Source organism: Aspergillus aculeatus (assembly GCF_001890905.1).
Source record: "Aspergillus aculeatus ATCC 16872 unplaced genomic scaffold ASPACscaffold_10, whole genome shotgun sequence".
Classification (NCBI taxonomy): domain Eukaryota; kingdom Fungi; phylum Ascomycota; class Eurotiomycetes; order Eurotiales; family Aspergillaceae; genus Aspergillus; species Aspergillus aculeatus.
In genome coordinates this window covers 447,333-473,555 of record NW_017962985.1, presented here as the reverse complement: position 1 = coordinate 473,555, position 26,223 = coordinate 447,333, and the positions used below count along the sequence as shown (strand labels likewise).

The 26,223-nt window shown below is 51.1% G+C and overlaps 7 protein-coding genes across 7 annotated transcripts; 4 read left to right on the top strand and 3 right to left on the bottom strand.

Annotated features, from left to right (window-relative positions):
- Positions 1–194: 194 nt before the first annotated feature.
- ASPACDRAFT_79548 (rho GDP-dissociation inhibitor) lies at positions 195–1,384 on the top strand. The gene is made up of 4 exons (XM_020205430.1): positions 195–296; positions 549–871; positions 925–973; positions 1,046–1,384. The coding sequence occupies exons 1-4, from the start codon at positions 206–208 to the stop codon at positions 1,174–1,176; spliced, it is 594 nt and encodes a 197-aa protein (XP_020055077.1). The 5' UTR covers positions 195–205; the 3' UTR covers positions 1,177–1,384.
- A 791-nt stretch (positions 1,385–2,175) lies between these two features.
- Positions 2,176–3,527, bottom strand: ASPACDRAFT_79547 (serine/threonine-protein phosphatase). Its single transcript, XM_020205429.1, has 3 exons — positions 3,442–3,527; positions 3,071–3,304; positions 2,176–2,898 (listed from the first exon to the last, which is right to left on the bottom strand). The coding sequence occupies exons 1-3, from the start codon at positions 3,455–3,457 to the stop codon at positions 2,186–2,188; spliced, it is 963 nt and encodes a 320-aa protein (XP_020055076.1). The 5' UTR covers positions 3,458–3,527; the 3' UTR covers positions 2,176–2,185.
- Positions 3,528–4,096: 569 nt separating this feature from the next.
- ASPACDRAFT_1871077 (AP-3 complex subunit beta) lies at positions 4,097–7,016 on the bottom strand. The gene is made up of 3 exons (XM_020197966.1): positions 6,855–7,016; positions 6,619–6,776; positions 4,097–6,543 (listed from the first exon to the last, which is right to left on the bottom strand). Exons 1-3 carry the CDS (start codon positions 6,892–6,894, stop codon positions 4,267–4,269), a joined length of 2,475 nt encoding a protein of 824 aa, XP_020055075.1. The 5' UTR covers positions 6,895–7,016; the 3' UTR covers positions 4,097–4,266.
- Positions 7,017–7,385: 369 nt separating this feature from the next.
- ASPACDRAFT_61450 (uncharacterized protein) lies at positions 7,386–8,026 on the top strand (the record flags this gene model as incomplete). Its single annotated transcript, XM_020203665.1, has 2 exons — positions 7,386–7,411; positions 7,471–8,026. The coding sequence occupies 2 exons, from the start codon at positions 7,386–7,388 to the stop codon at positions 8,024–8,026; spliced, it is 582 nt and encodes a 193-aa protein (XP_020055074.1).
- Positions 8,027–8,132: 106 nt separating this feature from the next.
- Positions 8,133–9,704, bottom strand: nuf2 (kinetochore-associated Ndc80 complex subunit NUF2; the record flags this gene model as incomplete). The annotated part of the gene is made up of 4 exons (XM_020199735.1): positions 8,133–8,246; positions 8,300–9,214; positions 9,276–9,536; positions 9,600–9,704. The coding sequence occupies 4 exons, from the start codon at positions 9,702–9,704 to the stop codon at positions 8,133–8,135; spliced, it is 1,395 nt and encodes a 464-aa protein (XP_020055073.1).
- A 316-nt stretch (positions 9,705–10,020) lies between these two features.
- ASPACDRAFT_121329 (translation initiation factor eIF2B subunit alpha) lies at positions 10,021–11,331 on the top strand. The gene has a single exon (XM_020196428.1). The coding sequence runs from the start codon at positions 10,109–10,111 to the stop codon at positions 11,147–11,149; it is 1,041 nt and encodes a 346-aa protein (XP_020055072.1). The 5' UTR covers positions 10,021–10,108; the 3' UTR covers positions 11,150–11,331.
- Positions 11,332–22,293: 10,962 nt separating this feature from the next.
- ASPACDRAFT_61447 (uncharacterized protein) lies at positions 22,294–24,690 on the top strand (the record flags this gene model as incomplete). The annotated part of the gene is made up of 1 exon (XM_020203664.1): positions 22,294–24,690. One exon carries the CDS (start codon positions 22,294–22,296, stop codon positions 24,688–24,690), a length of 2,397 nt encoding a protein of 798 aa, XP_020055071.1.
- Positions 24,691–26,223: the final 1,533 nt, after the last annotated feature.

Sequence of the window (26,223 nt, the reverse complement as noted above, 5' to 3'; positions counted from 1 at the left end):
TTTCAATCTCGGTGAGTGACCCTACTTTAAATCTCTTCGATTCCTGGTCTTGAATTGGCCCTGGGCTAATCAAGAAAACCGCCATCTGTGAAGCGAGCATCTTCCCCAGCAATTTACCTCTGGACACATTCTCCCATCCGCTATCCAAATACCCCACCAGAGCCACCAAAACAACCATATTAACAACACCATCACCACCACCACCATGCCTGAACACGAAGACGATCTCACTGCCACCAAGACCGAGGGCTTCAAGGTCGGCGAGAAGAAGACCATCAACGAGTATGCTGAGCTTGGTATGTGTGATCATTTGTTCTTGATGTGTCCCTCTTCCTCCCCCCCCTTTTGTTGTCACGAGCATTCCGCCCCCTCCTCTTCTTGTTACCTCTGCCTCGTGGCCATTGACACCGGCCCCCCCTCCCCCTTGCTTAATTACCCCATGCCAAAGACAAACCTTGGCCGCATCGCGACTACGACAGGCTTCTCCACAACATCAACGCCATCAATGGTCTCTATTCCCTACTAACCACCCTCTCTCTTTACTATAGATAAGGATGACGAGGCCTTGAATCGGTGGAAGGCCTCGCTCGGCCTCAACTCCGGCACCCCGATTGGCGACCCCAGCGATCCCCGCAAGTGCATCATCAAGTCCCTGGCCCTGGAGGTCGAGGGCCGCTCCGACGTGGTGATCGACCTTTCCGCCCCCGGCGCGCTGGAGGGGCTCAAGGACCAGCCTTTCAAGATCAAGGAGGGCTCCACCTTCCACATCAAGGTCGTCTTCCAAGTGCACCACGAGGTGCTCAGCGGTCTCAAGTACCTGCAGGTCGTCAAGCGCAAGGGTGTCCGGGTCAGCAAGGATGAGGAGATGCTGGTAAGTTTCCCTCCTTCCCCTCCTCGCCTTAATTTCCTAATAACTCGTCACAGGGAAGCTACGCCCCCAACACCACCGACAAGCAGGTCTACGAGAAGAAGTGTAAGTTGAGCCAGCTAAACCCCCTCCCCATTATACTCCTACCACCAACTAATCATCTTTTTTTTAAAACAGTCGCCGCCGAAGAAGCCCCCTCGGGAATGCTGTACCGTGGCCACTACAACGCCATCTCCAAGTTCATCGACGACGACGACCACACTCACCTCCAGTTCGAGTGGTCATTTGACATTGCCAAGGACTGGTAGATCATCTTCGTTCTTGTTTTCTTCTCCCTTGTCTGTGTTCTCTTTTCCTATGAACCTACGATCAAAGATCCACCCCCATCTTTTTTTTTGTCCCATGGGGCCAGCATAACTATTTCTTGCCAGTATTTACAAGCGTTGGGACGCATTTGTTCACACACATCATCTGAGTGAAATCTATTCGATTTTCCATATATATATTCTACTTTTCTTCTAGACCCTCTTTTGTTTTTTTTTGTTTTTTTTGCTGGGAGGTTGGGACTTAGTGGACTATACTATAGTACTACTATATATACATCTGCATATATGAGTTGCATGCGAGCCTTCTGTTGGTAATAGTGTGGAGATCCTATGGCTTTCCCCCCCCTCCCGGTCTCCGTCTCGCTCCATTTGCTTTATTGGACACACGCACACTTGACTTGGAAATCAACATAGTGGAAAGAAGGTTGAAGTTGGTGAGTAGTCTTCGATTGGTTTTTGAACTAGTTGAGAACTTATTCTCAAAATATCTAACAGTTTCTGTAACACTGGAACCAGCAACCTCACCAAGAGGTTTATGTAGATCCATAAGCTATCTTTAGCCCATATATAACTACTTGTAAAAGGTTGTGTGAGGTTGCAGGTAATGACCCACGTCATTTGTAGTATGTAGCAGTATCTGTCGGTTTTGGAGACTGGCTTCCCAACTGTTGATAGAACTGTTCGCAACCCTCACCTCTGAAGCCCCTCTTCTTTCCAGTATCAACTCATTTAATATCTCTTCAAATTCCTCTCTTACATGACAACACCTAACAGCGGTCTATAAATGCTTGAATATTTACCCAACTTCCCACTCCTAAGAAATCATAAATGCACAGAAAGGAAAAAAAGGGAGTGGGCGACAACCCAGAATAGATATATGTTAGAATAAGAAAGTAAGAAAAAAAAAAAAGTAAAGCAAAATGTTCTTAAACTAGACAAAACCAGGAACACTCCATCACAAAAACACACGACAAAACAAAGGGGGGTATCATCACAGAAAGTAATCAATCACGGGGCTCTGGCCGTCCTTATTCTGCTGCGCCTGCTGCTCGCCGCGATGGATATCGTTCTCGGGCGCGGCGTCGAAGATGTTGAAGTAGCGCTCGCCGGTATCACTGACCTCGAGCACGCTGGCCAGGTTGCCGCAGCGGTAGCAGTAGTTGGGGGCGCTCCAAACGGTGCTGAGGCGGTCATCGTAGAGCACTTGGTACCCCTCCTGGCAGAGCTGGTGGGCGCGCAGGATGTGGGACATGCTGTTGACCTCCAGGAACTTGCGCACGACCTGGGCGCCGAAGGTGTAGCCGGCGCCGCGCGGGGAGAGGGAGAACTCGTCGCGCTCGGTGTCCGGGTCGGACCAGACGAGGTCGGCCATGGGCCCCTCGTGGGGGATCTCGCGGAAGCGGTCGATGATCTTGATCTGGTCGATGGAGTGGATCGAGGGCGACAGCCCGCCGTGCACGCAGAAGATCTGATCGTTGATCACCACGCTCAGCGTCAGGAAGTCGAACATGTCCGTGAAGTAGTGCCACACGTTCGCGTTGCCGTACTTGCGCGCGCACTCCGTGTAGAACCCGTACGACTGCGTCACCCCCCGCGACTCGTGGTTGCCCCGGATCAGGTGCACGCGCTGCGGGTACCGCAGCTTCAGGCACACCAGCAGCGAGATCGTTTCCACGCTGAAGAGGCCCCGGTCGACGTAGTCGCCTAGAGTGAAAGGGGGGTGAAGTCAGCTTGTTATTCAAGTTGTTCCAAACGTTTACCGCCACACTGCAGCGAATCCCTCTCTTTGCACCAGGCCTTCATCATCCCCTAACCCCTGTGTCTTTTCTTCCCCCACGAACTCCCCCGCGGAGAAAAGGGAAAAAGGAAAACCCACCTAGAAACAAATAATTCGTATTCGGACAGAACCCGCCGATCTTGAAAATCTCAATCATATCAAAAAACTGTCCGTGGATGTCTCCAACGACCGTCACCGGAGCCGCGATGTGCACGACATTGCTCTCCTTCATCAACAACTCCTTCGCTTTGGCGCATATTGCCTCGATCACGGAGTCTGCCAGCAACTCTTTGCGATAGAGTCTCTCGATGCACTCATCCAGATCGATGCTCGCTACAAACACATAAATAAAGAAAAAGATGAGTATGAAATTCAGTTTAGAGGGAACAAAGGCGAAAAGTTGCCTCGGCACGGGAGGGTTTTTGGTGTGGCGGCGTAGCGCAAGAAGCGCAGCAGCGGGGAAGACTTACCCGGTAAACCAGGCATTTTTGGGAGCAGGAGGTGACCCGTGGAGGTGGGTTCCCGTTTGTGATAGTGAAAGCTTTTCTCTTTTGTCTATCTGATTATACAGCCAAGGTGAGGTGAGGCCGGGGTCTTTTGTTTTGAGAAAGTAAAGTGGTTAAGGAGGGAGGGCTGAGACGGATGTGGTCGTTTCGCGTCCGTCTCTCGAAGATTAGGTGTAAATGGATGGTCGGTGCGGGCGATCGGTTCTCAGTATTGGCCACAGAAAGAAAGACGCATAGACTGTGATATAGGTAGGTCGTTCGAAGAAGAGATTTGTTGATTTTGGAGGGAGGTTCCTGCAGTAGCTCGCATCGTGGCCGACAGCTGAGTCCACTGGAAGAGCAGCAGGGGGACGGAGCGCGCGCGGGTCACAGCCTGGCGAGCGACTCGGAGTCTTGGACGCGGGTAGGCGGGAAAAATTGGCAGGGATGTGCGATCAGCTCACTCGCAGCTGGCTTCAGCCATAGCCAGACAGATCCCAGGAAGTTGAAAGCGAATGGTCCGATGTTTGAGGCGTGATCTCTTGAGACCGTCTCAGCCTCGCTGTGAGGGAGAGGATTCGCACCTTCCGCCGTTCTGCCGCAGGGCACCGCCTGGTTTGTTGTCGTTGTATTTCCCGCCAGTTGACTAACATCAGCGTGTAAGATTGTGGTTTGTTTGGCTATCGCAATTGTGTTGTGCTTCGTGGGACAAGAGGGAAAACAAATGTCAGAATGGAAAGCAAGGTTTGAATGGTATCTACATGTTCACAAAAGTAAGCTCTATCACTACACGAGAAAGTAAACCGGCCATCACCGTTTCAAGAGTCCTGTCGTCTGCGCCCGGTCTTCAGAATCGGTCTCGTCCTCTTCCTCTTCCGATTCATCCTCTTCAGTCTCCTCTTCTTCCGTCTCCTCCTCATCGGTCTCATACTCAGAGTCAGTTACCTCCTCTTCTTCTTCCGTTTCTTCCTCACTCTCAGATTCCGGCTCCTCTAGCCACTCGTCCAACGTCTTGCCCTTCGAAGATGCCCCTCCTGGACGATCGAGCTGTGCCTTCTTGGAAGATGAGGCACTCTGCTCATGCTCCTTGAGAGCCTGATCAAGCCGCTCGCCTGCCGTCATCGATGCCCGTCCGGTGGGATCTGGCTTGACCTCTGATTCTCGAAGGCGCGGGTCGGGCTCTTGCCCGGCTCCGACCCAGTCAGGAAGGTTCTCATAACCCTTGAGTCCGAGCATGCCCGCGTCTGGCCCGATCACAAGGGTCGAGGAGCCTATCAAGAAATCCTTGCGCGTCTCGGACGGGCTGGGGGCATGGGGAACAGGTTTGGGTGCGAGAAGAAGTAGATTGGCCAACTGCGTCATCGAAGGAGACGCAAGGAGAGCCTTGTAAAGTCGTGCTCGGTCGCGAAGATCGTAGGAGGAGTCGTATCGGGCCAGAAGAAGGATATACCGCCAAAGCAAGGCTATCTGGTCCTCCTCGGGTTCACTCTTGTGCTCTTCCTGGCCATTGGTTTCAGGCTCTTGCTCATTCGGAGTGTCGGCCCATTCATTGACGATTGCCTCCTCCGTTTTAGCTGGTGGTGGCGTTTGTGCCTCTGGCTCCTCCTTAGGCGGGTTCCGTAGCAAATGATGGAGATAGACCTTTGCGCCGAGAAGGACAATCTGCTGCTTCACGGCCTCGGCCTCGTTAGCGAAGTCCTGAACCAGGATTCGCAGGACATCGGGAGCAATATTTCTTTCGGGCTCGGCACCGGCAAATTCCCCGACAAGCCACACAATCGTAGCTCTTGCATCGGGATTGCTTGTCAGTCCCAGATGCTTTACTAGCTGAATGACCGTCTTTTCGTGCGAAGGAGGGTCTTGCTGGATGAGATGACGAATGACGGTCAATGACTCCGCTACCAGATTATCGTCCTGGCTCGTGATCTGGCTGAGCAAGACTCGCAGGCAGTAATTTGCAGCGCTGGTATCAGCTTGCGCACAACGTCCTATCGCGCGTACACTTTCTCGGACCATCTCCGGGTTCGTGCTTTGCGAGAAATGCTGGAGCTCACTCAAGATCACATTCTTTAGATGTTGTCCACAGTGGGGGAATATTATCGTTAGCACTTCGAGCTTCAGACGCCATATGTGAGGCGGGTCGATGGCATGAACCAAGAAATGCGTGGCATACTTCGTGAATGGCTTGGGATGTCTCAAAGCCACGACCACGATATTGTAGAGCGCAACATGCTGCACATCTTGAGGGCTTCTGAGCAGAGCGATGAGCGGACCAACAGCAGCTTGAAGGTACTCGGGCGTGCCGAGATGAAGGAAACAGCGGACAATACTAACGATCACCGCTGAGTTACGATTCTGCAACAGCAACAGACAAGCGCGCAGGAAAAGTTCCAAGTCCGGATCCAAGACCGGTACCTCATCCAAATCGGCCTCGTTCTCGTCCGTCACCTCGTTGCCATTGTCGTCATCTTCGTAGAATCCTTTGGTTTCTGTCGCGCGCTTGACTTGCTTGGTTTTGCGAGGAAAGCACTGCCGGGCGTAGAAAGTTAGAAGGCGCAGCGTTGCAAGCTGGCTCCACTCATCCATATCAACCAGCTTCTTGACAAGGGTTCGGTAGTGCTTGTGGATCAGGTCAATCCGGTCGGGGCAAACCTCCAGGAACGCGGCCACAGCGGGCCCTAGGACAAAGTACTGGGAGTCACCGAGCAACGTTGTGATATAACCAACCAACTGCGGCAGGGAGTTTGGATCCAGGCGATAACACTTCGGAATGGCCAGTGCTGCGGCCTTGCGCACATGCGGGCTCATATCCCCGCATCCCCTCTTAATAGCAAGGGATACAATCTGACTGATGACCGGGACTCTGATCCCAGCCATTGTACGAAGCGCCATGGCGCGCGCATGCGGATTCTGGTCTGTAAGCGACTTCTGGATGGCGTTGATGGACAGCAGCGCAAGGTCCGGTTCCGTCTCCGCATGGTGGACCAGGTAGATGTAGACCAGTTTCTTAACCTCGAAGTTGGCGCTTGCTACATTTTTGACAACCGCGGAGAAGAAAGGCAGTGATGGCTCGGCTCGGTACATCAACTTGAGTGCTCACAAAGGACAGGGTTAGTCATTTATTTCTGTGATTGCGGCTGGTGGGGAGGGTCTGGTCCGTACTGTGATGACCCGTCGCATGCCATCGAGGACTTCGCGGTCACTCCGACTATCCAATAGTTTCTTGATATGCGAGGCCGTCAGGTTGCGGGGAGATACCCCCGTGCCGGAGCCTCTATTCAAGGCTGCGGACTGCGCTGCTTCGAGGGTGAGCTCGCGGGCTGTTGACACAACATTCGTCAGTCAGTCTACTTAGGCAGCGAGGACAATTGGCGGAAAGACACTCGGGCGGACAGTACCTGTTTCCAGCATGGACGAGATCCGTGAAATGGTCTCCATTTTTGCCTCCAAAGCCCGTCACTGAAAGGCAATAATAGACGAGGCTTTTTGGAAGGGGACACGCTCCTTGACGCAGAGCTAGAGAGAAGTTGGGTGCTCGGTGATTCTCTGGCGGGCAAGCCGAAATGACGATTTGAGGTAACGTGCTTGGGTTAAGTAACTTAGTTATCGATTGGGTGGATCCACCCTTCAAGCTTTCCCGCGCACGTACAGTAAGTCAGTAACTACTCCGTACCTCATTCCGGTCTTTATCATTATCTCTACTCCGTACATTAACGTCCCAGCTCGACGTCTATCGGTGTCTGACTCACCAATTGCAAAAGTGATATGACAGTAAAAACAGCCTCTTCAGCTCTTATGTGCTAGCAAAGCAGAACAAAGCCCTCGTCTAAGTGGCTGCACTTACAGAGCAGTCAGCCCAGCCATGGGCTCAACCAGACAAATATATTCTACCGGCTCTACTCCCGAATTCCTGCAATCAGTTCTACAACATGACTCTATCTCCACAACCCTCATTGTATGCTCAACCAGGGATCAATTTCTGACCCGGTTGCTCGCTGCTACTCATCCAACCAGGGGAGAAGTCGCTGGGCGCCATCACATCTACGGCAAAACCATCGGACTATTGTCTAGATCCAGCCGGGTTAGAGTATTATTCTGCCCAACTCTGGAGAATCTACGCGCTTGCTTGTCGGTAGTAGGGTCCCAACGTATCCCTCAGGTTGAAAAGGAATCACACGAGCAGACCGAAGCACGGCCTCTATTGGCGGTCCTTGATTCCCTATCTCTCCATGCCCCAACCACGGAATTCTCCGCGCAAGGTCTGTCCAAAACCTTTGCAGCACTGGCAGAAACCTCCTTCAAAGCAGACATGGACCTTGTGCTCTGCGAAGGCCAAGACTCAACGAACCATGAAGGCTCACCGTGGAATGCACAGGTGCCCATGCTGAATAGTACTGTGCGTGTCTCAGAGGAAACCGCCCTCTTTCGACGAACTGTACCCGTGAAACGAGTCGCAGAACGTTGGTTCGAGTTCATTGAGAAAAACTATGCCACTGCAGGCACCGTGGATGATGCAACGGGTAATGCTCAAACGCACACTGAGATAGAAGAGGACAGAGATTTTCAATAATACCCAGTAATGAAAGACTCCCACAATGCAATATTTGAATCATACGGGTATCCTAGAACCAATCCATAAACTCCCGAAATCGCGCCCCTGACAGAATTACCTCAGATCATAAACACTTCTCCATATCAGTAATGTAAAGTTTGATATGCGACTCCAGCTTCAGGTATTCGTCATGAGCGCCTTGGATCTCGCTTTCAATGTTCTCTTTGAGATCGGCCATCTAGATAACGGTCAGTTAAGCACGGTGATGGTTAGATAGAGGTGATGACTGACCTTCTTCTCGGTTTGTTCGATGCGGATTCTCCGGCGCTCCATGTCGCGTTGCTTGTCTGCTCGCTCCTCACGAAGTTGTTTCTGGATTTCCCGCAGCTCTTCCATGCGGGCCTGGGCTGCCTCGGCCTTCTCTTGCGCGTTCTTCCGCAGAGCCTCGATTCTCTCGTTCCACCGCGTCAACTGTCGCTGCAGTAGTTTCTCTGTCTGCTCCACTTCCCTTACATTGTTACCTCTTTCAGAAATAGCTTCTTTGTTTCTAGAAGCTCTGGACTCTTCCTCCTCCTCTTTCTGAAGCTCAACGGAGATATCCTCCAGGAGCTTCACGCAGGCCTGTACATCATTGCTGACAACAGTGAACGTATCCGATGAGGTTTGCAAAGCTCTTGCCCGCTTCTCCATGGCGTCAATCTGAGCTTTCTCACGATACAAATTCTCAGACAGTTCAGCCAGGGACGACTGAAGCGAGGCGGGACTGTCCATCACGTAAGGTCGTAGTTTCTCGACCTCCTGCCGAGTGCGCACCACCCTTTCTGTCTTCTCTTCGAGCTGTGCCTGTCGTCTGGCCTTGTCCGCCTTGACACGCTCAAGTGTCTCCGCAACTCGCTCCTGGTTCCGTCTCAATTCGAGGAGTCGTGCTTTCAATTCATCGTTCCTCCGGACTTTCTCCTTGACCTGGGCCTCGTTGGCTTTCAGAGTCCGGCGCATCTCTTCAAGGCGCTGTTCCATCTCCTGATTCTCACCGTAGAGGGTATCAATGCGCGCTTTCGTCTTCTCCGCCTTGTTGAAATGCTCATCGATCACGGGAGTTTGCGACTCGCGGAAGCGCACGAAATTGATGAGATAGGAAAAGATCTTGACGAGACGGTCGTGCGTCGGCTTGGTCAGGTCGGTAAAAGTAAAATCGTTGACACCGCACTGGTTGGCAGTCACAACAGTCAGTCAGAAGTCACAACCGGGGAGGGGGTAAGATCGGTACCTCCATCATCAACCGCCGCAGACCGGTGAAAAATCCCATCAAGTTGCGTGTATCCGTGGGCACGATATCCGGATAGTCGCCACAAACATCATCTGCCGCCGCGCGCATTGCTGGTTCCACCGTTTCGCGGGTGTTGTTCATCAGGAGTTCCGCAAACCACTCGAAGACCATCTGAATCTGCTGCGGGTTCGGTTTGATCAGGTCGGCGGCGGTGAAGGGTATGCCGATGTCGTTGATACATCCTGCAATCTCTTTATCTGGCTACTGAGAGTGTCAGGGCACGAAGTCACAGACGGGGTGCGGGGATTTGTGATATGCACTTACCAGTCGCATCAGAGCATCGTTTTCATCTTCTTTCTTGCGGCCGCCTCTGTTGTGGTGCTGCTGGGAGCCGTGGAACTGTTGACTCATTCGATGACCGTACGACATGATGCAGAAGAACCCTCTCCACGAGGCGACGCCCTAAGTTGTTCGTCGGAGAAGATGTGATGCAAACGTGGTTGTCGTGTTTCGGCTAGATGTTATGATTGATTGTTTACAGTGAAGGGCCTCGCATGGCAACCGGAAGCGGACTAGCGCACCAGAAGAGGGGCACTGTATACAAACGATGCAAACTTACTCCACGCTTCCCTTTTTCGATGACTCTGCGGCGAAGCGACCATGGAACAATAATTGTTACGGATAATTGCTGCACGACAGCTTCATACGGACTTTTCGATCCACATTCCTCCAGAGCTGCTCAGCGTATCATCAGTCATCATGGCAGCCGCCACTTCCACCTCGGCGAAGCCGTTCGAGTAAGTAGTCAAATTTGACGAAGCCATGGAAAGCCCATGCGGCCTTGGAAGCTGCTAACAGTCGCCAGCATCGTCGCGACGTACAATGAGCTGCTCCGCTCCGATCCAGATTTGACCATGCCAATCGCCGCTATCGAGGCCTTGGTGCTACTCCTCACACACTCCCCCTCCTCGACGATATCAGAGACGCTCGATCTCCTGGAGAAATCCACCGCACACTTAAAACAGTCGATCCCGAACCCCATCGGCCTCTCCGCTGGAACCGATCTTTTCCAGCGATACCTGATCACTACGCTACAGAGACCCGGCCAGCTCGGACCCGCCGGAGACTTCAATGCCATCAGGGCGCACCTGCTGTCCAACGGCCGGCTGTTCATCAGACGTGCGAAGGAAAGCCGAGACAAGATTGCGGCGTTCGGAAGAGGCTTCGTGCGGGACGGAAGCACGGTCTTGACGAACGGTGGCTCCAGAGTCGTGGCCTCGCTGCTACAGCAGGCTGCCGGTGAGAAGGGCGGCCCGTCCGCCGTTCGATTTCGGGTGATCTACGTGCTGTCCCCGGCCAAGGGCGATGTCGAGGGCTCGTCGGCGGAGCCCGAGGGTATGGAGACAGTCCGCGCGCTGCGTGAGAAGGGTGTCCCCGTGGCCACGATCCCGGAGTCCGCCGTCGCGTACTCGCTTGGCAAGGCCGACGTGGTCATTGTCGGTGCGGAGGGTGTCGTGGAAAACGGCGGAATCGTGTCGAGAATGGGCACCTACCAGATCGGTCTGCTGGCCAAGGCCATGGGCAAGCCTTTCTACGTCGTGGCAGAGAGCCACAAGTTCGTCCGTCTCTACCCGCTTGGACAGTACGACCTGCCCATTGAGCAGCGCGTGATCGACTTCAAGACCGAGGAAGATGTCGCCGACGAAGCCACGCAGCAGCAGCAACAAGCACAGCCCACACCTAACGTCAAGTCGCCGGACAGCTCGGACGTGGTTGATTACACGCCTCCCCATCTTATATCCGCACTGATCACAGACAGCGGTGTCTTGACGCCAAGTGCGGTGAGTGAGGAGTTGATTAAGATCTGGTTCTAGTTTATGCTTCCCGTGCCCGATCAAGAGAGTTGCGGCTTGTGGTATCAGTTGAATGAAGCGGATTTTGGCGTTCTAAGGTCATGATATATCCCAACGCTCAAGGCGTTTGTCGGCTTGGAAAGATGGTGTGTCTCGTTGTTTCTAATCAGACAAAAAGTACAATAGATTTGTGACTACATTGTATTGCCTTGTCTTTCTTCTGTAACGTGATCTGGCCGTGCGAAGGTCTTATCACCCAGTCAGCCGCTCGCCTAGTATCAGTAGCTGCCGTCGTACCACCCCTCATCCCATGGTGACTCTTAGACTGAGTTGATCATATTGTTCGAGAAATGACACCCCACGAGCTTGCAAGACAACAATATGACGAGCACTCGGCTCGATGCTAAGGACCAAGAGCAAAGAAACCCACTGTGGATACTGCTACATCCCAATCAGAACTATCATCACCAATTAGCATATCATACATACTAAGGCACGTGTATCTGAATCTCGTCTTGTTCACTATACTAGCACGGATAGTCCTCTATGCATAGTAATAGTGGTAACTAGAGGGGTCTTCCATAGTCTCGCTTGCCATACTACTATTTAGTCTTACAACCCACAAATCAAACCCCATATCAAACCATCTTCATCATCCTCGCTTAATCCCCTTGGGAAACCTCTATCCCATCATCAACCTACAACAGTACAGAACACACCAACCCTCTCTCGAGTCCCCAGAATCCACTGAATTTACCCAGCCCTTCATCCATCTAATTCAAACCAGCCCCAAAGTGCGAAAAGCAAAACACCCACAGACCCAGAGCACTACGAACAACACAACCACCAACCAACACCCACCAAAGCCCAAATTCAAGCCTATACTGTAGCCATCCTGCACCTCCACTCACAATCAGGTATTTACTGCCCAACTTTCTACCCTCCGCACACAACCCTCCAAACAACAATCCCATTGTTCATAATCCCGTAGACAAATTCCAAACCAGACCATCGATATTCCCGTATCCGCAGCCCGAGACCCAGATTGACATAGAAGGAAGAACGAAGGAGGGGGGGAGGGGGGCAGAGATAAGACTTCTTCCACCTTCCCCGCCTTCAAGGCAACAGTACATCAAGGCAAAAATGTTGAGTAAACCGAAGCCCTGCCCCTCATCCCAGGCCGGAATTCACCTCCTCCCTCCCCCCTCCCTCTTTCGCGCCCGGTTGTTGATACAGATGTTTATGGCTGCCTGCATGTGTGTGTTGCGGAGCATGGTAGATATAACCGGTACAAAGTGATAATTAGTCGCAATGCCTTGTCGCTCAATTAGAAAATCTGAATAGCGTTGCGTGGGTGAGTTTGGGAAAGGGGTCTGGTAAACGGGAGTTATTGGGTAGTTACATCGGTTGTGGCGGGAGTTTGGTATTTGAGTATAGCCTGGAGGTGGGTGCAGTGGGGTTTGGTATCCGTTGCTGATGGGTGGTAATTTGGGTTTGACTTTTGATAGTAGCGAAACAGTTACAATAGTAGAATGGCTCTTTTGCAGATGATGTGATGTGGGTTATGGTGTTGTGGGTTATGGGAAATGGGGTTTCTGGCACTGTACGGTACCATATACTTTTAGTGGTGGTTATCGGGGATTCTGGTGTTGACGGTTTTATGGTATTTGTCTCCGTACATGAAATAAGTTTCGAGATGAAGACCTGATACTCGAATGTGCTCTTTGGGGGCGGTAATCTGGTTTTGATATGGATGGGAACTACGCTGTAAGAGAAGGAGGTAGTTGACCTATTGACCAGCAGGCAGTGTGTTCGTAAAGCATATCGTCGAGATGGACATACGAGAGACCTCATTTCCTGGTTGGCCTGATCCAGCAAGCCACCTCCATCTTCCAACCTCAGATCTACTCCCTGAGGTAAAGTATACACCATAGCCACAAGCTCTCATATGACCTTCTCAGGCACTTGAACTAGTGCAGTACAATAGTCTGTACAGTGAGTGAACCGTATCTAGTCCACGTAACTGCTCATCTTTCGACTGGATTGACGGTCCATATATCGGACAGGCAATGCGTCAGCAGATTTGTATGAACTTGCTACCAAGAGTCAAGAATAGGAGACCCGAACTAGAAATGCTTCCTGGCTAACCACGAGATTAAGGTGCAATTTGCTGATAGTGTGGCTACCCTTATCAGATCTTGACGTACTTAGTACCATCATGTATGAGTGGGAGCCTGGAGGCGAATATTGGATCCTCCAGCCCCTCATTCCAATCGGTGGAGACCAATCAGATGGCCAACATGAGGCCAGAGACTGCCTGAAGCTGAAGTGCTGTGCTTGCCAATGACCGACCATGCTTGGTGGCAACTGGTAAGAGCCTTTGCCTATGATAGTACGCCTTCAACCGGTCAAAGCTGGCAGAGGCTTGTTGAACGTCAATAGATGTATGTACCCAATGAGTTCAAATGTTAACCGCACCTATTGTGACTACTACTATATACATGCAGTGGACCGGTGGAGAAAGCGCCCGGTTAGAAGAAGTCAGATAATGCATGGCCACATCATATGATTGCAGCTATGAGATCACCAGTACCTACTGACAGTACTGTATGAGCATCGGCTCGCTCCAGTTGCAGCTACTGTACATACATGTATAGTACTAAATAGTACGGTAAGGTCGGCAATCTTCTAGAACATGGATTTAAATCTCCACCAGTGGTTCGTATTGAATCGCAACAATAGCGGACGGGGCAAACACGTGCATGGCTCATTAAACCATGGGCGAAGGTCCCCATCCTCGAACCGTGGTTTGGTTCTCTATTTCTGTCCCGCCTATTGTTCCTGCCTCCGAGGGTTCCGAAGTTAATCCAGAGTACATACTGAGTAACAACATGTAATCTGGATTCATTCTATCCAGCTAAGATACCAATCATCAATGTGACCGTCGGTCTACAGTGAGATACTTACAGTTACATAACATACTACTTACACCTTCACCTCAATCGAAAAAGCAAACCGGACTTGTCCCGTAGCTGAGCTAGCATCTCCGAGGCTTACCGCATTTACTGCAAGCAATAACCTTCCATCCTATTGCGAACGAGTTCAATAACAGCTTGGGACAGGTTTTGAATTTCTATCTTACCACTCCAATAAAGACTGCTTTTATTTTAGGAATTTCAAACCTCACTTGAATCCTCAACTAAGCACCAACCAACAATAATTGCGCACCTGGCCAGTCCATTCATCCAAGCCCGCCGCCGCCGCCGCCCACCAGCCACCATCGAATACTTCGTTGTTGCCTATGAGTACACTTTCGGACCCAGCTTCTCATCAAAACTGTTCCAGTCCGAGTCACAGCATAGATGACTCTCCACCTGAGATAATTCAATTAGATCAAGCCAATTTACTATTCTGGCAAAAGCAAACCTATTTCCCACCGAAGACTCATTAGCGCCCCCCCCCCCAAAAACGAGGAAGCCACCGCCCCCATTGTCATCATTGTTCAAAATCAATCCACCATTGTCCACCATTGTCCCCGTCAACATCGCCAGAAACCTGCTGCGTGTACAGTCAGACAAATGGGCGCAGCGTCAATGGCAACAGCCAGCACCAGCACCAGCACCAGCACATCCTTCCGACAAGAAGAACCAAGAGACGAACCCCGATGGCTAGTGCAAGGGTCGTCCTCTTCTTTCGGGTTGAGCTCCCATCCTGGGAATGCCACTGCTGCTACTGCTACTGCTAGTAAAAAGAACGACACGCACGACTCGTGGTCCATAAAACGGTTCCTCAGCCGCCACGTGAGTCGTCGGTATCGGGTTCTGGAAGGGGAGCCAAATAGATTGCGGAAGCGATGTACCCGATAGCTTCAAATTGCAGTGATGTATTTTGGGAGGCCCGGGGCATCTCCATGAAGACTTTGGGTCATTTAGATCCGGAGTTTCTACTGGTTTTGACTGGGATTTTCTTTCTCCTGCGCACTTGGGAAGGGGGTCAAGTTCGTTTTGATTGGAACATTTTGGATATCTGCGCGTCTTCAGTAACCACTTTGCTGGTGCCAACAGTGTTGATTCATGTCGGTTGAGGGTGGTTCGGATATCGAATTGGGTAAAGTAGTTGACTGCCGCAAATGATGTTGACGTCATTGGTTGGGGTTATTGGGGGGGGGGCTATCTTATCTATTATTTAGTAGGTAGCGTGAGTTGGAGTGGCCCTTTGGCTTGGGGTTGTCTCGACGCTGTGCGAGCTTCTTTCATTCTGTGTGCCTTAACGTCTTGGAGAGAGCCCATACACAGAGTGGTGCGGACGAGGAATACGGATCCAGCAGCGTTCAAGAAGATGCCCAGCCAGTGAGTATGCATACTGTCGGGAAAGGCGCTCGAATCCAAGACGTGGCGTCCGATGCTTGAACGGTATTCCAAGAGCTGTTCTAATTTTGATTTTAGCGTCCCAGTGGTCGATGGCGTTGGTGGTTTTCCTTATAATGAAAAGTGCAAGAATCCAGCTACACGACCAGACTAACACGCGAAGCATCCCCAGCAAGCATCTTATTGGGGCTCTTATAGTCATGGCTACAGGGCACAAGCAACTACCCTTGTTATGCTGGATGCCAGCGCACCATCCAACGTGGTCCGCTACAGCCCATCCCGGAAATTTAAGCTTAGCCTGACTCTAGACGTAAATCCATTGCTAGCTGCTCATAAGCCCTGCGAACAACGAAATGCAGTCTGCCATATCTAGTCCCGCACGTACCATGACCACAGACCTAATCCACACGTATCATTTTCAAATACTGCAATCATGATGTAAAAGCGGGCTACTGTACAGTACCGACCCTGTGCCGATCATCGGGCAAGTCCAGAATAGACTAGATGTCTGGGTTTTGTTGGGTTGTCTGTGCCCTCCAAGACGGAGTACACTAAGTATGAGTATAACATTTGGCGCTGATTGTGTGGAATGATAAACAACTCACGTGGCGGGTTTGTGGCTGAGGAGGGAAAGCGAATCCCCTTGGCTTCCAACGGGGCGAGGAATGATCGACATCCTAGGTATGAAATACTGTGTACTCCGTATCAAGCTATGTGTTGTGTGTCATTTGTAGGGTGGCTGAATACGCAAGTGGGTTTCCTGGATGGTGAATCAATCAATCCAGGCATACATATTAATGCTGGTGTGTCTTTGGTGGAGAGGTTGTTTTGTTGTTGCCTGTGTTCTGAGCCACTGTGTTGAATCGCCACAGTAGATTTCATGTGATTCCAGGGAGGTAGTGGGGAATGTTGATCAGCCGTTGAGGGATGGAAGATCAAAGATTTCAAAGCTGATGGGGGGCGTGAAGGGGTACACGGCTGGTATTGCATTTGTAGTGCAGCACTGGTGGTTCTCAGATTGAGAAGTACCTATGAGGATATTGCACTACTCTCAGAGGGTATAGTAAGATCAACCAGCTAAACTCTGATACTCGTAGAAACCTAAGGAGAATTAAATGCAGTTACGTACTGTACGAAGTGATCTGCAGCTGTTAGCCTAGCACAACAACCTCTGCCCTACATTTGGGCGCATGCTCGATAATCAGCCCGGGGTGAGGGGAGGGGAGGGGACGGGGGTCCCTGCGTGGACAGGGCAAACAACTCCCCGGGCCCGATTTCTTTATTCCCTGCGAAGATCAGCTCGTTGAACCTAGGCTGACGGTGTCCTGCTGTCGTTGAGTTAACTTCTTGGACCCCTCCCGTCCCTCCACTCCCCCTTCTTCCCCAACAAATTCTATCATTGAAGCAAGGTATAACAGTACTGTACATTTCCCCACACTGGAAAATAAAATGACTTTGAAACCCCATGTTATCGAAGCTGGACCCTCATTTTCATGATGCAGTATGCACATAATTAGACACTTCTTCGCCACCCGGTACATGTACTGTACATGTACATCTCAACGGCATTGTCACCGCCAATCCTCCCCGCATATTAGGCTGCAGCATGAAGTAACTAACTTAGTGCGTGTAAGCTACCTAGTCATAAGATACCCTCCAGAGACAGATTCCACTCACCCCATGCAACGGCTGGGAGATGAGACGAGCTGGGGAAACCGAAGCAAAGAAGGTTGTCTGGTCTACAGGCACATACCCTTGCCGACCTCTGCAGTACAAAGCTAGTAGATCTGTGATCCAAAGCAAAAAGAGGGATGGGCAACTGCCAACAACAAACCCATCACATTATTTCTGCTTTTTCTTTTCTGGTTTTGACTGAGAATCTCAGTCGTAGAAGTGGCCCACAGTTTGGTTGTACCTAGTGATCGAAAGCAAAAGATAAATTTACTCTGCCTATCATCAACGATGATCGCGTCGGGTGCAGGGTGTGACTTCGGTTGGTGTAAAATACAGTACTCGAGATAGAATTTCACTAGCGGCCGAGAGGCAACTAACTACCTAGTACTGATGTACAATCGTTAAGATTATCGCACAATGATTAGATCATCTCTCATGTAGGTTTCCTTCTTATGGGTGCGTACTTTTCAAGGTGACGGATTACACGCATGAGCCTGGGGATTAATCAGATTGATCTCGCGCGCGCGGACTGAACCCAGCTGGGAGGGGGGGGGGGAGGGGCCCCATTGCGAAAAGCTCGGATAGTGCCTTAAAGAACTGATTGACCAAAATAAAAAGCTCCGTACCATGGTCCTGGGAGACTTTCCCGCGTGTCGTTCCTGAATGCTAATTTGGTTTGGCATTTTTTTTCCCTTTACCCCTTCCCTTCGCGAACAATCCAACAATAAAATTACCCGACCCATGAGAGGCTTTTTGTGGCGGGTGGGATAATTTCCGACTGTCTCTCCCACCACAAGCATGCAAGGTGGAAAGTGAGAATGTGAGTGAGATTAACCAGCGTGCTGCGCTCTCGTAGTCGACAGTACACCGACCGTCTCGGCCGGGTTGCTCTTTTTCTGTATCTCATTCCCCTCCTGGTCCTCCCCTTCCGTCCGTTCCTTTTTCCCCTCTCTTACGGTGGACAAGGAAGATTAGTAAGACGGAATGTCTCACCTGTTCCTTCCTTCGCATTGGGATCTGGCCGGGTCTTTTTTTTGGCTCTGGGGAGGGGAAGGGGATGGTAATGTGGTTCAGATGCAGGAACACGGTGATCTACTATTGATTGATTTGCATTGGCCGTTGGGGGGAAGTTCGGAGACTGGAATTTGTCGGGAATGTATTGAGGGGTACCTACATACAGTGCCTTGACCATTCCTCTGACAGGAGGCGTTGTCTTATCACTTACCATTTCGATTGCTTTTGCTTGATGGTTGAGGCGGGAGTTCTAGTACGTATGAGGAAGATGGGCATGGCAACTTGAAGGGTGCGCGCACAGTAATCCGTACTGGACAATCGGCACTGAATAAGATCTCAGCAGAGCCTGAGGGAGTGTGGAAACGCCGCTCCGATAAGCGGATACCGCTGGTCAACCCGCGATCTGACTCGGGGACTTTTTGGCAGCAGAGTGGGCAATTATCTACTCCGTGCTCTAGGCATCAAGTGATGACGAGTATTGAGTATAATCACGGACCGGTCGGGCGGTCGGGCGTTTAGACTGAACAGCAGGTGGATATTGATTCCGTCACCAGTCACCACTCGCGAGAATAGGAATCAATTTCAAAGTCTCTAGGAGTCTGTTCATACCTACCGTCATTGAAGTTTAGCCCTCGCCAAAAGATCGGTGAAGTAAATTGAGTGAGCCACTGACGCAAGTCGACGTTGGTGTTGCCGAGGACTCAATCTAGGGAAAGGTTCTAAAGATGTCAAGGAAGTTAGACGATGGACACTACCACCTTGATCGGCACCTGATAGACCATTCTACAGCAAAGAGAATGCCTGGTGTTTTTGCAGGATTGTACATGTAGAGAGTCTCAAAACAGTGGCTATATCTTGTCCTCTCGCAGGCTGAGGTCTGCTACAAAATTGTGGTGTATGCTCTCGTCACGGTTCTGCACGCTTGGACCACAGCACATTCGACCTGTCAATGATACGCTGTCACGGCCGGCAGGGCGGGATATCAACGACTTTTAGCTTCTCCGTAGCAATAAGCAGCCCGGACGGCGGGAAATGAGCTCCCGCGATGAAAGATGTTCTTCACAGTACGGGCAGTATACCGAGGCAGTAGCACTGTCGGGAGAAAGTGTCATGTCCTGATCCACCTCTTGACAGAAAACCAAACAACAAGGTTGTCTGCATTCAGTCAATATGCTGTTTGATATGAGTAGGTGCTTTTGCCAACTGTAAGGTCGGCAGCAAATGCATCACATCTGTTGATTCTTATGCATGCCGTCATGTCCGATTATGACTCTGTATCGGCCGGTATTTCCTTTTTTCCACTGTTTTATCCTTCGACTGGCCTCCATTCACTCGGCAGCGAGCTAAGAGTTAGCGCCGCATTTATGGTTCAGATGTCCCCACCATAGGAACCCAACTGCATCGTCATTTGGCCCCTCTGGACGTTCTTCTTTAGTCTTAGAACACTCTGGGGCTGCGGTTTTGTCACAGGCCCCACCAAGGAGTGGGCGGCGATGAATTTGGGTCTTTACTCGTATGAGTAAGAGTGCGCCCGTTTTACCGTCTTGAGTTTTGCATCGCATCACAGCACTGGTGGTGATGGTCGTGGTGGCCTAGTGATCATCGTGATACTGGTGTCGATGTTGCCCAGCGCCTTAGAATCCCGCCCGGCCTGTACAAGGGAGAGGTGCCGCGCGCTCGGATGCTCATTCACCATCTGGACAAGATCGAGAAAAAGGGTTCAACGTCATTGCATGATTTAGGACCCTGGAGGGACCACGAGCGACGCCCTCGAGTCTCGGTTAAGCTCGAGTCCAGAAGGGGATGGAGTAATAAGCTGCATCTGCCTTGAGACTTCAGTATGACGAAGAGGTTTTGCTGAGCATATTTGGGCCTCAACTATGGCTCGAGGTAGCTCAATGCGGTTGCCCTTATATTGTATGGGTATCTGTCGCATTATTGCTTTGCTCTGGCACACATCTACTATGTAGATGAGCGTGAACATGGCTCCCGTTGATTTACGATTATCGGTTCCAACGGCCGAGAAAAGCGCCTTGCCCGCCGCGGCGCCGCCTCTCCCAAAGGACTGTTGTCCGAGCCATGGCCATCATGAAGTCAACTGCTACGTATGTACTCATACTTCATATACTTGCACGGTAGGGCAATCTAGAATTATGTTGTGCAGTAGCTAGATACCAAAAAATAACTAAATCAGAAGCATGGACAATGTACAGTACGTAGTATAATGTATGTAAATTACCCATCTCTGGTTCAGCGGTTTACCTGCCTAGCTTGTCTTCCACATTCTGGATGCTAAGAGAGAGAAAGTGTGTGTGTGGATTAATGTGGAGTACCCGGCAGATACACGACTACGCACTGAGCGGTTACTCTAAGGCAGGTACCAATGAACTTCTTCCACTCCCTTTCCTCGTCAACTCCATTTTGAAGCAATAATAATGATTCGGATTGGGCCTCCCTCTGAGTCTCTCGACGTAGGTGGATTCTACTCCACAATTGAAGAGATTTTCCTTCATGATTATCTTTCCGTTTTGAGGTTTTTCTTTTTCTCTGTATTTTTCTTGTTTTCTTTTTTTTTCCCTCCTACCGTGATGGTGATTTTCGTTAGTTCCCGCATGACACATTGCCCACCAGGTATGGAGCACAAGACAGAACGGTCAGAAGGCAGACAAGGCGGTTAGAGGTGGCATCTGCATGTATGTATGTGCTGTACCCATGAGGAGAAAGAGAAAGAGAGAGAGAGAGAGGGAACAGATTCGGGTTGATGCAGGCAAAGTCGAATCAGATCCATCCTATCGATCAATCAATGAATCAATCAATCAATCAATCGAGGGCAGGGGGGAGGGGAAGGAGAAGGAAGAGAGGGCATGAGTCCAATAATACCTCGATACCATGCGACTCCATAATCTATCATGAACCAGCCGTAACTTACTGAGTAAGTACTCCATAGTCCATACAGCTGTTGTGACGGCCGGCGACGGCCCCAGAGGGCGAGAAAAGTGTGTAACCAACCGAGTACTCCGTAGTTTTCCCCTGGTTCAAAAACGGGCGGCTTGTTTGTCTCGGCCCTCACAGTCCCTCGCCGACCCTCATCGACCTTCGTCCTTTTTGGGCCGTTGTCTCTCTGTCTCTTGTCTATTATCCTCCTCCCCAGTCGGGCTCAAAGCTACGGCTACTGCTGCTGCTGTTGCTGTTGCTGCTTCTTTTTTCCTTCTTCATCCCCTTCTTCCTCCTTCTTTCTTTTCCCCTCTTCCTCTTTTTCTCCTTCTCTCCTTTCCTTCCGATTTCCTTGCCCTTTTTTGAACTGCCTTTCTTTCCCATCGCTCTCTTTTAGGATTGCAGTCCTCCTTCCTGATCCCCTTTGGCATCTTCCCTCTGATAACTTGGAGTGATCACGGAGGTCATTTTCCGCCACTCCATGTGGCGTGGCTCCCCCGGGTCTCACTACCAAACTTAACTCCTCTCTACTACGTCAAAAGTCCTGCGACTTCCATACCTACTTACACTATTGCTACGAAACCGTGACCGCCATCATTTCCTCAATCCTCGCTCATCATACCTTTCAGTCCTCCGATCTACCCGCTCGTTCTAAACCAATAGTCACATCCCTTTCACCCCCCTCTCGCTCCACCACCCCTCCCCTCTAAAGCCCCCTCAACACCCCCCCGGGTCTCGACTTCGTACCGCTTTACCTGTATCAAACTATCAGATCCACCGCCTGGGGCATCCTTCTTTAGGTACAGACGCTAGAACGGCCTTGTGCTCCCGGCACTTCCCCCCCCATCGCTCTGAATGTCTCGGTTCGCCTCCGCTACCTGTCAATTCCAATCGTGAAATTTCGACTACTTCCTCTTTATTTCCTCTTTTCCTCTTTCTAAATATTCTTATCCCCCTTCTTCCCCCATCCGCCATTCATTCCGTCACCCCGCTTTCTTTTTTGGAAGTCTCCTATTCTTGCGTTAGGCTTCAGCTTCAGACTTGGCTCCGTGGTCGCGTGTCTAGTTCATTCCGTCATTCCTCATGAGTCCAGTCATCCGCTACAACTTCGCCTCCGATCACTTCACTGTCCACCTTGACTCGTGAGCGGGACGAAGTTTCAGTCTATCAGACGCCATGGCGATATGGCCATTTGGTCGTAAGAGCAAGCGGCACACGATCCAGCTCGATGCTCCTGCGGTGGCGGAGGTTCCGCCGCAGAACCCTCGCCACAGCTTCGATGGCAGCAAGCTAGGCAGCAAGCCCTTTCGCAAATCTTCGAAACGTCAGAAGAACCGACATATTACGCCTACTGAAGATTGCCCGAGTTCTCTGCACGATGTCCTTCCAGCTTCTCAGTCTAACCAGTATCCTCCGCCTATGTCCCACAGCGAGCAACCAGCTTCAATAAGAGGAGCCCGGCAACTGTCCTCCCGGCTCGGTCAGCAGCATTCCGAGAGCTACACCTCTCACTCCAACACAAGCTATGACCAGCCTACCTTGACTCGATCAGGATCGCTTTTAAAGTCGAAAAGAAGTGTTAGCGGACCAGCTGTCTTGAAAAAGAAACTTAGCAAGCGCAAGGCATACGAGATTGCTAGGGAACGTGAGATCAGATTGATGGCTTCCGCACCGATTGACATCCCTCGCCGCCCGTCCCCGCTCCCTAGTGAGCACTTCTCCATCGAAACCCGCAAAGGCCTCAGGGCTCCAAGTCGTCGTTCAGACCGCCACTTATCTGATGTCAGTTTGCCAGTCCGTGACTCAGCTGAGTCGTCGTTATCCGACATCTTTGAGTCCTATACGTTCAAGGTCAACACTTTCGCAGCTTGGACACCCCGCCCAATCATTCGTTACGTGGAAGCTCCCAAGCCCCCCACTGCGAAAAGCCAGAAGTCACCTGAGACAGTGAGCAAGAAAGACAAGGTGCCAACATTTGCTGCATCTGACGAAAATGCTCATTCGAATAAGAAGGTAAATGACCTGGCTGATGCTCTGGACGCCGGTGCTTTACGGGAGTTGTTGGAAAGAGATCGCCGGCGCAGGGAGAGAAAGCAGGCCGAGGATCAGGAGAAACTGCAACGCAAGTTGCAACAGGCCGCTGACCAGCAACAGCAGCACCCGTTGGAACAGGATACTGCCGACCTCTCCACACCAAAGCATCAGGCTGAAGCCAAAGATGCATCTACAACGCAAAGGGGCCGGCCTGGTGCTGGTAGTCGGGCTACACCGGTCTCTTTCGACGAGGGTGTCACTAGATCTGAAGACACCAAGACTTTCCTGGGTGGTACCCCCCCGTCAGGGTCATGGCTGAGAGGAGTTTCTAATGATTCTGAGCGACAAGCCTGCGAAACTCCAGAGAGTGCTATTGTCATCGGCAATATTGACGATAGCTCTATCCGTGGACGCAGGGTTGTCCCGCGGCGTAGCTTCGCTCCGTCCACAGAGATGGGAATGTCTCGCAGCAGTCTGACTCCCTCTCATTCACCGTCGAGGCGCGGGGTTTACAGTCCAACTTCTTCGCACCTGTATGGTCTCGGTCGAGAATCAACATCGGATGTCTCAAGGACAATCGACTCTGACAGGCGTCTGTCAGACAATAGCAGCGGTCGTGTGAACACTCTGACCTCAATCTTTCGACGTGGGAGCTCACGCCTCAAGAGAAGCTACCGAGAACGTTTCCATGAACGGAGCCCCGAGCCGTCGAACCCGTCACATGAATCCTTCTTCAAAGTTCAGACACAGTCCTCGTCCGGTCCGGCGCCGTACGTGCCGCCCAAGGCATTTCTTGGCACGGGCACGATCAAGCGCTCCCAATCGAAATTCACGGAACATTTCGGTGACGAACCTCTATCACCACCTGACTCACGCCTTCAGAGCCCTGATATACCAGAAGTGGCTGACGAGTTTGAGAGGGACGATGATACCTCTGATGTCAACATGGTCACTCAATATCCTATTCCAAGCTCTGCCTCCGACGTCCCGGATTCTCGCAACAACCATCACGCCTCGTGGGGTGGCGAAAGCTGGGATGGTAACCCGGATGACGTTCCGCTATCCCAGTCTCTAGCGTCGATCGATTCCGAGGGGTCATGGATGTCAGGGCAATTCCTTCGTCGTATTTCTCAGAAAAAAACAAGTAACCCCCTTCGGACCAGTCTCAGTCCTTCGAGGAACAAGCTTGAGGAGGAAGGCCACGAGGATTCCCCCAAAGGCGATGAAGTATCAGTCAATGAACCCTTCGTGAGATTTGGAGCTGAGCAGGATGAGCCTCCGCGGGTCGGACATGGCGCAGGTGCTCAGCGAGGTAGTACCATGACCGTGGACCATACACCAGACCCAGCTGAGGAAACCTGGCATGCTCAAGTTGCAAGGCGTCCTGTGCTGGTGAATCCGGCGGTCCGTCCCAAGTCAAACGAAGGCCTACTCAAAACCATTCTATCTGCCGATGAGGAGTTCAGCCCCATTGAAGAACACTCTGTTGAATTTGAGTTCGACACAAACGAAGACTACGATAGTGGGCGCGCCCTCTGAACGTGTGATTGGCATTGCGTACGAGCGACATGCGTGCACCCGACCCCGTTGACCAATGGGTCATATTTTGACGGCCTTTCCCCCTCTCATGAGACAAAGAAGGACCTAATTCGCGTCGCCCAGTCTCTATTTATCTAATTTCATGTAATAATTCCCTTCTCCCCTGCTGACCCTAGTCACTCCTTTGGCTCTTCTTTCCTTTGTCGCTCCCTTGACTTCTCTGCTGCGATCCTTCCTGCCATATTGATGGATTTCGCCTTTAGTTCTGGTGGCACTCGAAGTGGCCACGCCCGTTTTTCTTCCTTCGCTGCCCCGTCAAGCCCGGTCTTCATCCCCGACTTGCTGGCAGGTTTTGTTCTTGCATTTGTTGATACCCCACATCAGCGAGAGTTTGAAGGAGTTTGCCTCGATCGCCGGTCAAGTGCTGTTATTTGATTCTCGTGCGGATTTACGTCTTCAATAGAGGTGAAGCACTCTCCCGTTTCAGTTCAATGCACATATTGGCGTATAGAATAGTTACTGTCCTTGTTTGGTGTCAGTCACCCCACAATGGTATCTCTTTCCATTTCCAACAATGGCTTTGTTTGACGTTTGGATGAGCATTCGACCTGTCCGTAAATACTAAGTTATTTGAGTAAAGATGCATACTTTGGTTGAGCACGACCGAATAAATTTGCGTAAACTGGTATATGGGAGAATTGATGTATAGAGTATAGTTGATGGTCAGCCGAAGGAAGCGGGCTGCTGTTTGTTGAGCACTAGGGTAGTTAGTCAGCACGCTGCGTGCTAAGGCACATTTCAGGCATAATTCAGGCACACGTCCGGTAGCTTCCGTCCAGACCGTTCGCTATTCATAAGCGACGGAGCACGTCATCCGAATAATAATAATGCACCGGCTTTTGAAACTCCAGTCTTCCAGCCCAACCCTTGTGCGTCCCGAACGGCGAACCAATTGCTTCCAACACCCATTCCATACTACTCATACTTTTCATACAATACTATTATATTCTAAATTGATTAGTATTTTGCAAGATGTCGACCGTCAACCTGACAAATGCCTCTAACCTGCTGCGCCTCTCCCGCGGCTTGACATCTTGGTAAGCTACCTACCTACCAGCTACCTACCTGTGAATCATCTCTCAGCTTTCCCCCTTTCAAATCCAAATCCTTCCTTCCACCGCCTCTGAGAGGCTTCGACCACGGTGATTAGTCAGAGGCAGCAGCCAGTCCCCCCCTTCCTCCCATGGTGCAACGTCATTTGCGCCCACCCATAAAAACTGCGGACTGAGCCCCTCCTTTTTGGCCTCAGCCCCTCTTCAACCATTCCGAGCTAATCTCTTCTCTTCTTAACCTACCTCCAGTATTAAACCATCCGCTCGCCTGTCTTCTCTCTCCTCCGCTAGATTTTCTACTACTTCATCCTCCACTTTCCTGTGTTCCAACTTCGTCCAGCGCTTTCCTGCCGCGAATCCTCTCTACCGCCGCTCCTTCTCTCAATCTCACTCCGTCAAATTCAACCCCACACAATCCAAC